This window comes from Rhagoletis pomonella, unplaced genomic scaffold (genome assembly GCF_013731165.1).
Source record: "Rhagoletis pomonella isolate Grant_MI unplaced genomic scaffold, Rhpom_1.0 Rhpom_scaffold_00005, whole genome shotgun sequence".
NCBI lineage: Eukaryota > Metazoa > Arthropoda > Insecta > Diptera > Tephritidae > Rhagoletis > Rhagoletis pomonella.
In genome coordinates, this window is record NW_023458559.1 from 32,111,827 (window position 1) to 32,128,906 (window position 17,080).

Here is a 17,080-nt window from a genome sequence, read left to right on the forward strand (position 1 = left end):
AATGCGGCGGTATTTTTAGATCCTCGCATACGCGTTTGCTTGGATACTACGCAAAAAACGCGCGCTAAACAATACATAACTACGCTACATAATCGTATGGGTTCCTTGAAAGGTGAATCGACTAACTCTGAAGCTAATGAAAGTTTTCTGGTAGAGCTTGCTGTAGAAGAGCAGCCGTCTACGAGCAACAGTGGCACTTCTGCTACGGCCAAGTCCTTCTGCGAGTTTTTACAATATTTAGATACCGATTCATCATCAACACCACACTCCTATTTAGAAACCGATATTGCCATGTACGAACGACAACCCAGGTTACCACTTAGTTCGAATATAATCGATTTTTGGTATTATCAACATAATACTCTGGCGGATATAGCACGCATAATACTAGCTATACCATGCACAGAAGTCAGTATTGGATCTTTGTCATCTGCTGTGGATTATATTTTATCGGATAAGCATAATAGATTAAGCGCTTCTAATATAGATCATATATTAAGGGTTAAAGCAAATGGTACTTTCAACTATGAAGAGTGAAGTGAAATACATTACCGCAATACCGCATAATAATTAATTAAAATACGGCTAAATAAGTAGTTGATTAAAAAAACATGCCTTTTTATTGATTAGCATATGATTTCTATCATTTTTGTAAAAAAAAATATATATTTTAATCTTTAGAATTTTATTTTGTCTCTTTTCCCCCAAATAAAACGCTGTGCGCCGAAGCGGGCACAAGCTAGTTTTTTTATTACTTTAATACTTAGAAACTAAAATGCTCTATGTTACGTCTATATTTAAATTTTTATATCATAAGACTGGATTGTCGATTCACTCCTTTCTACACAGTCATGGCTGAATTTTGCTAACTGCTTTTGACCAGGGTGAAAAAGCACTGCAGCGTACCAATGAATGATGGAACTATTTACGAAACAAGTTTATTATTTTATGTGATCGGGTAGACTACAGCAAACAGTATTTAACAAACAACAAATCGTAACAAACTTTTCGAACCAATTTTCCACGAAAGTCTCAAGAAATGCTTAATAGTATCTTTTTTATAGACTTTATTTTTTCAAAGTCAAAGTCACAAACAGGTTGATCAGGCAAATTTCCCAGTGCTAAAATATTTGTTAGTCTCTAGTTTTTTACATTCCGGCGACGGTATTTATGTTGTCGAAAAAATGTCAATGTTAAAAAATTTAACTAAGCCCCCTCGGAATCTATTGCATAGCGAATTTCCAGCAGGGTATGTGTACTTTTGCATGTACTAAACTTAATGTGTTTACATATGTATACCTGCGGAACAATGTGAGAAAGATTTGTTTCGTGTTCTTTTACCGATTATTTCACATGGCGTACGAGCTTGTTTCGTTATAAGCTGCAGGCGTAAATTTATTGTTTTGTTTTCAATTGTTCTAATTCTGCTCAGAAACATTCATACATATGTATGAAACGAAAAACCGACAGAAGAAGAGAGGGAATGGCGGGTGTGGTTTAGATTATATTTATTTTTAGAATGGGATTAAGATTGAGATTAAGACTTCGGTTGAGATCCAGACTGATATCGAGGTTAAGATTGAGATTGGGATCAAGATAAAGACTAAGGATAAGATGAAGATTAAGATTAAGTTTAAGATGAAGATTAAGATTAATGGTGAAGATGAACATTAATATAAAAATTGAGATTAAAATGAGGATCGAGATGAAGATGGAGTTGGAAGAATAATATTGAGATTAAGATTAACATCAAGATAATTGTCCCCTAGTACGCACAAAAATACTCATACATATGATATGGTATATATATACACGGGTAATAGGAAGATGTTTCAATTAGGGATGAAACGATACCATGCAAGTATCGATACCTTTACTTGGAAGTAGTATCGTAAGAAAGTATCGATACCCGAAAAATATAGGTTCTAAAGTATCGATACCTACTCGTATGAAGGTATTCCGTATTAACTGGATTACATTTATTTTTTTTTTTAAGAAATAAATTAATCATCCTCGGCGAATCCCAAACTCCGCACCATAAAAATTAATAATATAGGAACTGAAAATAAATAGAACCACATAACATAGTGAAACTATGTGTTTAATGATGCTTAGTATTTAAAAGAGATAATACGTTGGACAAGTTAACAAGAAGTCAATCTCGGTTAACCTTAGAACCGCGAGTTCGGCACTCAGTGCCCATATTCATGTTTGGTGTTGAATTTCAGGGGTCCAATTTGACAATTTAAAATGACATTCAAAAATAGATGATATGCAAGTAAGTTTTTAAAAAATTTTAAACCCAAATTTTTGCTGTTCGTACATCAAGGAATCCATTTCCTTTGTCGCAAGAATAGGAAAAGTATTTAATTTTTAATTGTTTTTAAAAAGTTTATTACAGCTGTTTTTAGGTAAAAAAAGACAAAAAAATCTAAAATTTAACCTTTGCAAGTCATTTTAAAGATCTAATTGAATGAAAAGTTACCTTGACTTCAAAAGGAAAATCTTTTGATTTTTATTCTTTGGACTTGAGATCAGCGAGCAATGAACTTTAAAAAATTTTGTTGGTTTTTGCGACCATGGAAATGGATTCCCTGATGCAAGAACAGCCAAAATATCTGTTAAAAAAGCTCTTTGCATACTGGTTTCAGGAAAAAAATTAACATCTTCGATATTTGAAGATCGCTCTCGTTTAAACAGCCACAAAGCATTGGGCGATTCATATTAGTGGAGAAAAAATTCCAAAAGAAAATTCGCTTTGGTATCGGCTTTCGATACGAGTATTTTTTTCGATATCTAGTATCGAGTATGTACTTGTATTTACTCGTATCGTTTCATCCCTAGTTTCACTTTAGTCGCGCGTGGGATACACCTACAACGCTGTCGTACTATGTACCCATTTCTTTGGCGTTGAATGTCAAAATGGTCTAAAAGAACTCCCATGTGTCCAGGAGACCTTAATCAAAATTTTGCTGGTCGTAGGTCTCGAAAAGACAATCTCGCGGCTCGCTTAATTCGCGGTACTGCTGTCTGTCTGGATACAATTATGAACGAATCAACTGCGCTGTTAATCCGGATTAACGTTGCCATCTGACTATGTATATCGTTGTTCTGACATTATTAATCGTGGGCGTTGTTCTGACATTATTAATCGTGGGCGCGATTGAAAACGCTGTTCCCAGAACCCTCTTATGAGCCTAGAAAGAGTTTCCGGATTTCGCTTCCCTCTGAAAAATGTAGAGCGTCTCCCTTAATAGGTGGCTGAAAAAATTAACCGATTTTATTTCAGTCGCACCAATTTCTATAGCTATATGAGCACTACGACAAGAATGAAGAATTTCTTAGCTTAGGAATTCGTATATCCAACATTTTAGATTTTTTATATTTTTAATAGGCTTCTCAATTCTGATTCAGTGTGAACCAGAAAATTAATATGCCATGTGCCCTTGAAACGACTAATTAAAAAGAATGTAGTTCAACGTGCTCTTATCGCAGTAATAAGAAAAGAGCGCTACTCCAGTTAGCGAGAACAATTATGTCAACCTATTTATTATGATGTTTCCGCTTCCAATTTTATTCACAAAATCTGGGAGAACTGCGCTGAATTTTTAACAATTCGCAGCACTGCTATCAGCATTGATAAATTTTTGCTTTATTTTCTAACAAAGCGAATGCAACTTATTTATTTTTTAAGTAACTACTTGTAATTGTTGCTGCTTAAGTATTTACTGGCAGTAAACGTTATTTACACAATAGTTAAGTATGTATGTATATAGTATCCGTATTTTTTCGCTCATTTAGTTTCGCTCGCAAGTAATCAGTTTTAACTTGAACGTGCTGATGTATGTATGTATGTATGTACAATAGTGATGCACAGTAAACTTGTTTGTCATTTCTTAACTTAGTTTGTAATATTTAATCCTATTACCTGGTTCAGTGCCTTCGTTGACTAAGTACTTAGCTGAGTATTTGTGCTACAACTAAAATGAGGAGCAGCTGGACAGGCATTTGCAGCGTTAAAGAGTTTGCTGTTCCCAGCTACTAAGTTTCTAATTTGCTGTAAACATAATAGTCTGTTGTTTTTGTTGTTATGGCGCAGAACACTGTCAGCTGCTGACTAAATTATCTAAGCTTCTTTTTCTCTTCGCTGTTGAGATCCGTTCATGTCAGCGTAGTTCACTGTGACAAAACAACTTCTTTTGTTTTGTTGTGTGTTAAAAACTGGAATGGCAGGTGACTTGCACGGTTTTCATTTCAAACTAAGAGTATTTTACTTTTGTTGTTCTTCGCCTCTTCTTATGTGCTTACAAATGTTGATATATTAGCACCATTCTTGTACAAGTCGGTTTCTTTCCACAAACTAATTATTAAATTGTCTTGAATGTATTTCTAATCTTTTTCTGCATATAAATTATTGTTGTTGGTAATTTCTATTTGAGCGAAGTACTATTTTTTTCTTATCTTTCTTGTTGTTTGGCTTTAGTGCTTTTTTTTGTCCATTATTTCTCGTTATTAATTTTTTTCCCGTTCGTACCTTTGCACTAGGGTGACTGATATTTGTGAGATTGAGATAACCAAGATTTTACCCCTCAGCCCTTTTTTGTAAAATTTTTCGTTGTAAGCTTTTTAATACCAAAAATAGCAATTAGGATTTCCATATCACCCGGTAGAAATTCAGCGAAATATTGTAGGCAACACAGGGAAAAAGAAGTACCAGGCTGGTTTCATCAACCGACTCAAGCCAGGAATACGTGGAAGTTCTGTTGGAAAAACACTTCCCAGATAATAACACTAGCCCGTCTATCGGGAAGGAGCGTTATAGTGGGAGAATCGAGAAAGAGAGTAATGTGGGCCATGCCATCCGTCGATCCATTACAACGCTGATGTGAAATCGTGGGACGCCTTCTAATGAGTTTATAAAAGATGCTTGTCGCATAGTTATGTTCCCAAAGTTTGGAGGGAGGTCGAGCTGTAATTAAGTCCAAAAGTAGGAAACTCCTCCCCAAAGGATTTAAGGTAATAAGCTCATTTATCATAAAAACACTTTTCTTCTTATAAGGGAGTGTACTATGTAGTATCCACATGATGGGCATGCCTACCTCAAACGTAGATCGGTCGACATCGACCTCCATGAAGTCATAAGCGCCAAAGAAATATCACTTTAATACTAGGAATATACCCTAGCCAACTTATTGGCTAAGCAATCGATAGAGTGCAGCACAGGGACCTTATCACCCCGTAGTTCTCTTAATCACAGTGCGGTGTGCTATCGGCCTTTCTGTGACTTTTGGTTTCAAATGAACTATTCGAAAACTTTAAAGTAAGGATGACTAAGATATAACTATCTAAAGAAAGGCCTAGTAGCGTACCACACCTGCAAAGTCGCATTCGGGGGGATAAAAACTGGGGACTTGGGCCGTACATCAATCTCGGCATGTACACAAACATCTGACGGGGTGGAAAGTAGTGGATCAAAGTAGCAATAGGAAAATAACCAGAAGACAAAAGGGCACTTTAGACTAAGGGAATAAAAAAAGTGAAAGCAGATCAAATACGGACACTTAAACGAGAACGGTAAAACAGGAGGCCAACTCAGATGTCGGCACTAATCCCACTACGTTATTCTGGGACATCCGGAGGATCTGCAGGTCAGGCCATATTGCGAAAGTTTTTTGTTTTGATTTTGAAAACACTTAAGGTTTCTGAACTCATCTTGGAGTCACTTTTAACTTTGCCTGTTCGTTAAATTTCTTGGCTCATAAATGTGCTAGTAACCCTCGTGTACTTGTTGCTATTTAAAGTTATTGAAAGCAATACAAGCAAACCACCATACAATTTGGTATGTGGCTAATACATACTTTTATTGATTGTGTTTTGTTTTACTTACTTCTTATTTGCCATTTGGCCACTTTTGTTCAAAGGTTACTGGCAACTGGCGCGCGCGCGCATTAAGCTTAAGCGCAAAAAAAATCTGAACTTAAAAATGTGAAAACCAATAAGTAGAAAAGTCAATTGGCTAGATATGGCGTCTATTAGCTTTGTTCTAACAAAATGCTGAGTGCTGGTGTTCTCTCGATCCAAGATTTGTTTCTACTTTTCTACTTTACTCGTATGTACATAGGGTACATTAGCGGTCATATTTTTAAAAATAACATGTGCAACTTTGCTCATTAGAGTGGTATACCTCTATTTTTTTATTTCGAAATCAAAAAAAAATTTAGAGGTCGCTCAAAGCGCTCAAAGTTTTCCATGTATTTTATATGAAAAGAAAAAACATTTTTATTAGAAATGGAATAGAATTATTGATAATCAATAATTTTCGATCGGAAAACTCTGGTTCTTTTCAGAAGACTTCCAATAATAACACCCAATTGTTTATTTAACCATTTTTCAATAGCAACAATTTTTTAAGGGTCCCCATTTTTTTGGGGTTTATGGAGGGACTTATAAAATATAGTTAATATTAAAAAATGGTTAAATAAACAATTGGGTATTATTATTGGAAGTCTCTTGTAGAAAAATATAGCTATACCATTTCTACGAAATTTTTTTCCCCATATAAAATACATGGAAAACTTTGAGCAACCTCTAAATATTTTTTCATCTCGAAATAAAAAAGGGGTATATTTTTTCGGTATGGAACAATCCTAGGGGTGAGAGCATTAAAATTTCGGCTTTAACTTTTTTTAGGACCGTCCTAATGTACATACATAAGTATCTTAGGCATTTACAGGCGGATCTTAAGGACCTATTTTTCTCTTAAGGCCATCAAACTCAAGTACTTCGTTTAAGTTTTGTTCCCACGACAATCGGGTCTACGTAACCGGAACGACCCAGATTTATATCTGGCCAGGGACTGTCACTCCAGCAACACTCCCCAAAAACTCTTTGGGGAATTTATATGCAACCTCGTTCCAGTACTTACCCATCAGATCTAAGGGCTTATGTACCTAACGTACCACCCTAAAGTCGATAACCCAAATCTCATCAAAATTCATTAAATGGAAAGTTTAATTTTTTTTTTCAAAATTTTCTTGCTGCAAAAATACATTGGACTCAGGGGTGTAAGATTTTTTTTGTTTGCTGGTAAGGTGGCACGATCTAATGTACGCAGATATACCTGAATAATGTAAGAGTTGTTTTCACGCTTTTTTTGTGCAAGCTTACAATAATAACAAAAGTATTAATTATTTAAGTAATCGTGATGTAATCAATTAGTAGAATATGTATTTCCATGCCAGTTCGTCTAGCGGTTAGCCACAACTTTAAATCATTCGAGGTTACAGTCCGCATTCATATTGCCTTCATTAATATAAATTATGATAAACAATCATGTGTTTATAGTACGATAGTCGTATTTATGCCTACATGTAGCTACTTTCATTTGTTGAAAATAACAGGTAATGAGCTAATTGCTTTCATAGACGTATAAATTATGATATTTGCTTTCTACTTTTATGAGGTATTCGGCCGGCTTAATCAAGAATATTTAGTAGTCTTATAAATAATCTGCAGTAGACGATAACATATAGTACATACACAGGTATGAGGCACCAAAAAAAAAATAATTTTTTTCAGCTTTATTTAAGTAATTAATGAAACAAAAGACTCAATTGGAAGTCACATCTGACAAAGGTTACCAATTAGAATATAGAGCTTGGGCATCAGAGGAGCAATGCAAACCTGTGCAAGAGAGGTCTTACAGAATACAAAAAGTGTAGCAGGAAGTATAGCTACCACGAAGAAACTGTGGAGCATATAATTTGCGAGTGCCCAACATTCAGCAGGCCAAGTTTTACGTTACTCAGCAGGGTCTGCAGCCAGAAATCGACAAAGGATCAAAGTGTTCACTAAAATTCGCTAAAACTTTTTAAAAATTATGCACATTGCAGACTGGTTTCAGGCCAAAAAGATTAAAAATTTAAATCCTTCTATTTTTCAAGGTTGTTTTAGAGGTCAAGGTAATTCTTCTATCCAACGAGAGTTTTTTTCCCCGAATTCTCCATTTCATAGCTACAAAAAAGAGCGTTACATTTATTTCGCTATTACATCTCGTTCTAGAGATATTAGATTTTGTCTCCTTTTTTTAAATAGAACAATGTGCGTCGTACACAGAGATATTTTCAATTGGGCCATATTCCTGTTGCATATACAGTCATGTGAAAAATAATAGGGACACGACATTTTGACCAGTTTTGGTTATTTTTCTTTTCTTTGTTTAATTTTTATTATTTTTTACAAAAAATACAGTTTATTATCTAACAGAAAGCGCATATGTCCACTTTTAAAACTTTGTATTTAACTTTGTTTATTTTCTTCCGTCAGCAAAAAAGCTATCAAAAATCAACGCGAACTCTCAGCCATTTGAAACTTGTACTGCATGTTTTTCTCCAAACTCTTAATAAAAATTTTGTTGTTGTTGTAAAATTTTGTTGATTTTTTTTCTACAAAGTCTGAAATTTGGAATTATATGGTTTTTGTTAGATAATGAACTGTATTTTTATGAAAAAAATAATAATAAGCATCAAACAAACAAAAGAAAAATATCCAACACTGGTCAAAATGTCGTGAATCTATTATTTTGTACATGAATACATGTATGAGGAGTTGGTAGATACATATCAATAGAGTAGACACTGCGATCAGTAGTGAGGAGTAATGCTATAGCGATTCTTTTTTTAACAGTTAAAGTGGGCCAAATATCTCTTAAAGTCCGAAATAAAAGTCCTTCCGGTTAATAAACAAACCGCTTATCCAATTTAAACAAATTTGGTATCAAATGAAAGAGGACGGAAATAGCTTTTAAACTGAAATAAGTAACGAACGAAGGTTACCACCTCTATTTATAATTTTTTTATAATTTAATCCAAAAGAAATGCATATACCTGACCCAAGGTTTGTTCTATGGTAATTAAAAAATTTTTTTTTATTGAAATATTTTTCAATAGGTGGCTTTCCGCGTTTAGATATCTCAGTTTTAAAGCTATTTTAGTCCTCTTTCATTTGATACCAAACTTTTTTTATTTTAATATGCGGTTTGTTTATTATTAGGAAAGGACTTTTATTTCGGCCTTAAAAAATATTTGACCAAGTTTAACTGATAAAATAAATAAGTGTTAGTTTTGCACCCTGCCATTTTTTAAATCTTTCATTTCAATTTATTTTCTTACTTATATTTAATTTTTTTTTGTGTTTAATTTAATTTAATTTTATTTTATTTTATTTATTTCCTTATCACAACTTCTAAATTTTCATTGCATTTCTCTCACTTTCGCCTTTCCATGCGCATTACCTACTTTTTTCCACTTCTCCTCCACCGCACATTCAGTTCAATCTTAAATCTTTTTCACGCGAAATGTCAGAGTTATTATGCCTTCAAATATTTAGTTTTTTTGCCTACTATCACTTAGTGTTATTTGTATTATTATTATTGTTACTATTTGAATGCTTCCTTTTCGGCTAATTTATTTAATAAAAGTTTCGTGTTTGCCAATTGTTGCCGCTGTGGCTGTAGCAGTTACTTTTCTTCACCTTCAAATATAACTAAGAGGCATTTGCGTGTTTGTTCTTCACATTGAAGTTTCTTTTACTTTTTTATTAATTCAATTAGTTACGTGTGAATTATTATTTGACGCGTCTGCATCTGCTGGTCTAATGATTACTTAGTTGGATGTGAGTTGTGCTCATGTGTCCGTCTGTCGTGTCTGTTTCGCACATTTTTTACCGCAGACAAATAACTAATCGCATAACGGGCAAGAAACATTCAATGGAAAGTAGGGAGAGGGTGGTGGAGCATGCATGCCGCTCGAGTATGCCAGTAATGAAATCATTTAGTTGCTGTGATTATTTTTACCTTCTGCATTTAGTAAGCAGCGTAACCAAGCCTGTTTTTTTCAACGTTTTTCTTCTTTCAGCTCATTTTTTATCTGCTTCCGAAAAAATCTGTGTTAGTAGCAATTTTCTTCGAGAGTTTGCAAACACATATGGCATGACTACCATCTTTTAAAATAATAAAATGTATGTAGATATGTACGTAAGAAAGGCATATGATTAAAAATTTCTAGCAATTTTCATTACTTTCATTTCGGTTTTGTTTGTAGTCTTAAGTGTCTGCTATATTTTACAGCTAACTTCTAAATTATTTGTTTTCTCAATTTTACCAATTTTTGGAATTGGTGATTCTAAGTTGATATGTTGTTCTATCTCTGCTTGGTAATCGGCTTTATTTACAGAAGAGCCGACTCATCAAATGACCAATAGTCCCAAGTTCGCAAAAAAAAGTTTTATTTAATTTTTTTTTTAACATGTTTGGAATTGTTTTTCAAACCTTAAACACCTTAATCATGGCAACCATGATGCTCTTAGCTAAGCACCTTTCTTAAGCTTAGCATCCTGCTCTCAAGAAAAGCAAAATCTCCATATCTCCATATTAAAATGACGTACAAGAAATGGCTAAGAAATTTTCTTGAGTCAAATTTCCTTAAGGCAGTACGCAGTTCTTAAGAAATTTGCTACGCTTTCTACTACGGTTTTCTAAAAATTTTTTGGGAAAAAAAGCACAAGGCAACCCAGGTTTGCAACAGAAATCTATGCCCGTTCCATTATTCCTTGAGGAAAGAGTGAGGCAACAGGCTGTGAAGTATCAAAAACGTCAAAATTCCTTGGACACACACACGAAATAATTACAATATTTTCTTGTCCGTTTTCTTGAGAGCTGCATACAGGCCATAAATAAGGCAGTACGCAGTTCTCAAGAAATTTGCTACGCTTCCTACTGCGGTATTCTAAATGTTTTTGTGAAAAAGAGCACAAGACAACCCATGCTTGCAACTGAAATATATGCCCGTTCCATTATTTCGTGAGGAAAGAGTGAGACAACAGGCGGCAAAATATCAGATGTCAATATTCCTTGGAATTTCGGGTTAGATTAGGTTAGATTTGAGTGGCTGCCGATGATAAAGCCGGCGCATGTAGACCTGTGATTTTGTTCTGTTGTGATACCAGAGAATCTGGACCACTCATAATCAAACCAGAGTCCCCGAATCAGACCATTTGCTAAGTCAATCAAATACTCGAAAAATTTTTAATCTATAAATGCTGCTCTATCTAATTCGAGAAGGCACAGACGCTATCTTCTCCAAAATCAGATTAAAGATATCACACGAAAGGGAGTCACCTTATCTGAAACCTCGTTTGGTATCAAACGGCTCTCGGAGAGGCCATTTCCAATTCACTCAAAGTGCATCCTACATTACCTGTTGCCACGTGCCTCACTGTTGTCTCGCTCTTTTGGGGTAGCTTGAGAAGACGACTATTCGCCCTTTCAAAGGAGTTTCCTGCGATGCTTTTTAAGGCCAAAATTATTTACACTGTCAATATATCCAGCAATTTAGCCATGTATTTTTGTAGGAATTTCGTAACAAACTTTACACGTTACAAGAGTGCACAGAATATGTATTTCTTCTTAAATTGAAATAAAATTTCAGAATAAGGCCTTACACATCTGAACAAAAAATAGTATATTTTCCGAATGAAAAAATGGTAGCAGGTCTTGCTCTCTTGTACGATAGAACGACATTTTTGTACTTGCCGCCAAGATTTTTTCTTTTAATCTAGAAGCCTGCAGACTGTTTTGGTAATTTTACATCCCTTATTAAATCATTTAATTCCTCTTAGGTGAAAAGTTTTCGGATTGTGGACGTTATTCCTTCGGAATCACCGTCACTACTCACTTCATTGAAGATTTCTTCGTATGGTGGGCCCGCCATTGAGCAAATTGTTGGAATAGGCACTTCACCTGAATGTGGTTCTTCTAGCCGATTCAAAGTGTGGATAAATGATTTTTTTGATGATTTTTTCTACTAATGTAATCGGTATAAGGTCCTAGGCTGGAAAATATGTAATAGCAGCTGCTCTGCACGAAAATAAATTGATGTATGTATGCCACCCTTTTATTATTGTTACTAAAACATAAATGAAACAGTCTGTAATAAAAGCATATGAAGAGGAATTCCTAGAAGAATAATTATTAAACACACAAATAAAGTTAATCGAGTGAAATTTTTTTATATTAAACAAGTAAGAAAGTCTAAGTTCGGGCGGAGCCGAACATTAAATACCCGGCGCAAATATTAAATAAATGTTTTTTCACCTTTCCGAAAATTACCGCTAGATGGTTAGCCGGGGTGTATCAATTTTGAGTAAATTAGCGTCCTTAAATTTCGAAATATTGCAGTTTCAAGCATTTCTGAAATTCACCGTTATATGAAAAGCGGCCGGAATTTTAGTCCGATTTCAATAATTTTCAACGTTTTGCTTTTATGTGGCAAGCACAATAAAAATACCGAGTTTGGTACAAATTGGTTGAACGGTTACTGATATATATATATATGTGATCATAAGCGGGCGGTGCCACGCCCGTTTTCCAAAATTTTATCATAAGCGTATTTCTTGGTAAAGGATTGTTGCAAGCATCAATTTTGAATAAATTAGCTTTAATATTTACTGATTTATCGAAGATTTCGTATTTCTCCAAATTACTGTTATATGGGATGTGGGCGTGGTTATTGTCCGATTTTAAAAATTTTCGGCCATTTGGTATCCTGTACCAAGGCCAATAACTGTGCCAAGTTTGGAAGAAATCGGTGCAGCGGTTGCCAAGATATACACATGTAACAATAAGTGGGCGTGGCTACGCCCATTTTTCAAAAATTTATAATATTCTTATTTTTCGTCTAAAAATTATTGTAAATATCAATTTTGAGTGAATAATCTTCAGTAGTTACTAAAATATCGCAGTTTTCGTATTTCTGAAAATTACCGTTATATGGGCGGTAGGCGTGGTTATTGTCCGATTTTTCCCATTTTCAATACCATCCGTCCTACGACCGAAAGAAGTACACGTACCAAGTTTCGTTAAGATATATTAATTTTTACTCGAGTTATCGTGTGCACAGACGGACGGACAGACAGTCACCGCTTAATCGATTTCTGTTTTCATTCTGATCATTTATGTATACATTTGTCTATATCTATCTCGATTCGTTTTGCCTGTTACAAACAACCGTTATGTGAACAAAGTTATAATACCCTTGTGCACAAGTGCGCTCGGGTATAAAAACAGTACCATCCTAATGCAAACAAATCATGTTTATGGAAAACTCAACAGCTGGTTTAAAGCCAACAAAAGCCGAGAGAAAAACCTAAAACAACAACCATAGCTTCTACCACAGAAAAATATAAAAATATTATGGGTAAAACTTACATACATACATACATATGTAGTGCGTAGCAGGCAAATCGAGCAGATTTGCAAATTTGCAAACAAAATTGATGACCCAATGCAAAATTTCAGAAAATACTTTAAAGCGTATACAACAAACACAACACTACAGTGATAATAATAACAATAATAAGGCGGTAAATAGAGGAGGAGCAGCGGTGATGTGACTGAGGCTGACGAGTGAAATGTAACGAATGGAGTGAAATAAATTGAGCAAATGTGTGAATGCATAAACTTAGTGTGTACGGCTACAGGGTGTTTCAATGTGAAGCGATTATTGCAGTTAATTGAACAGAAAATACATATAACCATATTACTAGATTATTCGATAATCAGGCAGATGTTAATGCCTACAATATTTATTTAGTTGTTTAAAAAGACTTCTGTACACATTTATACTATATGAGTGTGGTGAGACAGTACTCTGTGCCATCATCGATATTGAGGGGCGTTTGTCATGTTGGTGTCGACCGCGCGCTTGAAAAACATAATTAGGGTATTCACAGTTTACTTTTGAAGTTAAAAGGTGGCAACTTTAACAAGATAACACACTCGAACTGTGAGCAACCCTTCACACATGTGTTTCCAATTGTCAATAAAACAAATATAGTCAGATATATATTTGAAAATCTTTCAAATTGCGCCTACCTTGTATTTTTCTGCTTCACTTTCCCTTTTTCCTTAGCGCGAATAATTAGCTGATCGGAGATGCCAGTTTAACACAAAACAAAAACATGAGACAAAGTCGAGTAATTTTGCCCAAAAGTGTTATCTCTAATTAGTATGGGAACCAACAACGAACAAAGTTACCACATGGTAAAATGTTTTAAAGTTACCAGGTGGCAAAATTAACACAGTAGATAATATAGAACTGTGAGCACCCTAAATGTGCAGGCAATTATCCGCAAGTGGATAACTAGGCTACCTAACACAAGAATAGTTGAAACCGGCATCGGGGACAGCGTAGTATAGCTACAAACTGCAAAAGGTTGCCCGCTGGGAGAAGTGTTATCCCCTCTCCTGTGGAGTTTAGTTATGGACGAACTCAATCTGTAGGACCGACGTCTCCCAAACTCCCTACGGCATTGGGGCAGGCATTTACGGACCAAGGCTTAAGCCCTGGGTACCCATTGGAGCATACCCGAGTATCATTCAGGCGGAGATCTATGCAATTAGTCTGTGTGCAGAGATTAACTGACGTAGAAATTACCGTAGTGAGAAAATTCTGATATTGAGTGATAGCCAGGCGCCACTCAAGGCCCTCTATAATTTGAGCCCAAGTACTCCTTGATTCTTGAGTGCATTGATAGTCTTAACGTCCTGGTGGAGCACAATGTTATCCCACTATTTTGGATCTGAGCCCTTCCTTGTGATCAGACCTAGCACAATCAAATAAGAGCTCAGGAAGTAGAGGAACAGACTCAGAGATCAAGACCGGGATAATACCGCCGGTCCTCGCCAGGTTAAATGCTTACTGGGAGGCTAAAATCGTTCAAGGTACAGGAAAATCATAAACCTCCCCAAAGAGGGATTAAGGATAATAACAGGTTTTCTGACGGGTCACTGCAGACTAAGAGGTCACCCGCACCAGCAAGGAATCTGGTCGAACGACCTACGGCGATATGTTCATCGTTATTTTTCGATACTTATTTTTATTTATATTAGTCGATTTAACTATAGATTGTTAGCTATAACCCTTGCGACATTTTTATTGCCACATTTACCCAGTTTTTTATATGCATCACTGCTCTGGGAGATAATGAAACTGGCGAGTGCGCTGGGATAGGGTCTGCTAGGAACCAAATCTAAGCATATTAGCTTCTCTGAGATTCCAGTTTTCACAAGTTGAGGTGGAAGTGAGCAGTTCTAACAGCAGCAGCAACCAACTAATCTGCACACAAGCATTTCAACGCGTACACTCTAGCCATTGCTCAATGAACGAAAAACAAAGAGCTTACAGAGACTCCTGAACCAAAATGCGGGTTCTTAGAGAAATAAAATAATAACAATAAGGCACTGGACTATTGTATATTCGTACAACACATTTCGAGCATCGCAAACCGATCTCTGTAGAAGCTATTAAAATGAGGAATAGCTATTATCTCTTAAGCGTACAACACACAATATTTTCAACTTTTCAAAGAATCTTGCGTTCAAGCTAACAGGTGCCCCATTGCAACGCCATTTTGTGACACCCTGTGTGTGGGCACCTTGTTCAAAATTTCCATATACATATGTGTGCACCCATAAATCATTTAATTTAAACTGCGACCGACCGAGGTGTGGCTATTGGCCAAACAGAACATTTCCACTTGATCAGTGACCAGTAATCAGTGGTGCCTTGTAAGGATGTCAGTGTGTCAAGGAATCTAACATGCACCAGAAAATGCAATTACAGTCGCAAAAAATCACATACCAACACTTACAAACCTGCATACATAGAATATATGAAACCATCTATTTACTACAGAGCATAGAAGCTTTTTCAATTGATATCCAAACGCTTCGGTTTATCGGTGAAATTTCGTTAGAATGACGGCATTAAATGGTAAGCTCGCAAACTGGTAAAACGGGTTAAGCTGCGTTGCGTGCACAGGAAAAGAGAAACCAACTAACGCAGCAGCCAATCATGTATACATACATTTGTACATACGTATGTACGAAGATCTAGGCTCATGCATATGCCACCACTAATCAACTAATAAACAAACCAGTTGAGCGGAAAACCATGTGGCTAACCGCACAGTTCGTTCAGCCAGCATTAGGACACATACGAGTACAGGTGTCGGATTAAACTAACAACGAACGAAACCGGACATTGGAATTGTTGTTGTAAAAAGTAAATCCTATTTTGCTTGCTTATTTTCTGTTTGGAAATGACTGACTAAGCTTTGCAAGCTGCCAATTTTGCTCATAAAATTGCCGCTGGTACCGTTGCATGCGTAGAAAAGGAAATTTCTGAAAGTTGAGTTTCATGTACAAAGAAGGCATGCCAACACGCGTTAGGTAGTACTAGATTGTAAATTATGTTCTTGTAGCAAACTGAAATCATCTGAGGCTTTTGATATGAAGAAGAACTGGTTAGAGAGCTGATAGTGAAGTAGAAAGTTTAAGAAGATAAAATTATTGAATGCTGGATCTGTGGACATTTGATAAAAGTAACTTTGTCAATATCCATTTTTGTTGCATAAAGTGCTCAACGATTTTGTAATTTATTGGATTACTATGCAGAATTACTGTCGGAAAATGCAGCCTACACGACGAAACGTCCGATAATGGACTGAGGCTGATCGACTTCGCCGGAGGTGGAAATATGGTAGTATGCGGTACTAGTTTCCAGCATAAAAACATCCATCAATCTTCATGGCTGTCTCTACCCAAATAAATTAGGTAGTGATACACGGAAGGCACGCTTACAGTGTTTTAGATGTACATACGTACCGAGCGCTAAACATCGACTTAGACACCTACCTTATTGTAGCCAAGATAAGCATCCACCTCTGCGCAGCAAGCACTTTGCGTCCAACAATGCAAAGAAAACTCAACGTCGAAAAGCTGCAAGCACAACAGCTTGTCAGGTTATTCGCCACTTGACTCTCATAACTGCTCTTTGAGAACACTCTTCAACAAATCGACATATGCGAGAAATGAAACATTTCCTGCCGATGTAGTCCGATTTCAGCGAGCCAGAAAGAACAACTGTTACGCTTTGGCGATGGCGAATACCGCAGACGAATTAAAATACAGCGGCTACGCTGACTTGGTCATTACGTACGAATGGACAGAAATTCTCCAGCT

General features: G+C 35.9%; 1 protein-coding gene across 1 annotated transcript in view; it reads left to right on the forward strand.

Annotated features, from left to right (window-relative positions):
- The window catches only part of LOC118739859, a gene marked incomplete in the record, with an annotated part of 1,315 nt that extends 707 nt beyond the window's left edge, over window positions 1–608 (forward strand). Inside the window, 1 exon segment of the mRNA XM_036471354.1 lies at window positions 1–608. Coding sequence (XP_036327247.1) covers window positions 1–537 — 537 coding nt within the window.
- Window positions 609–17,080: the final 16,472 nt, after the last annotated feature.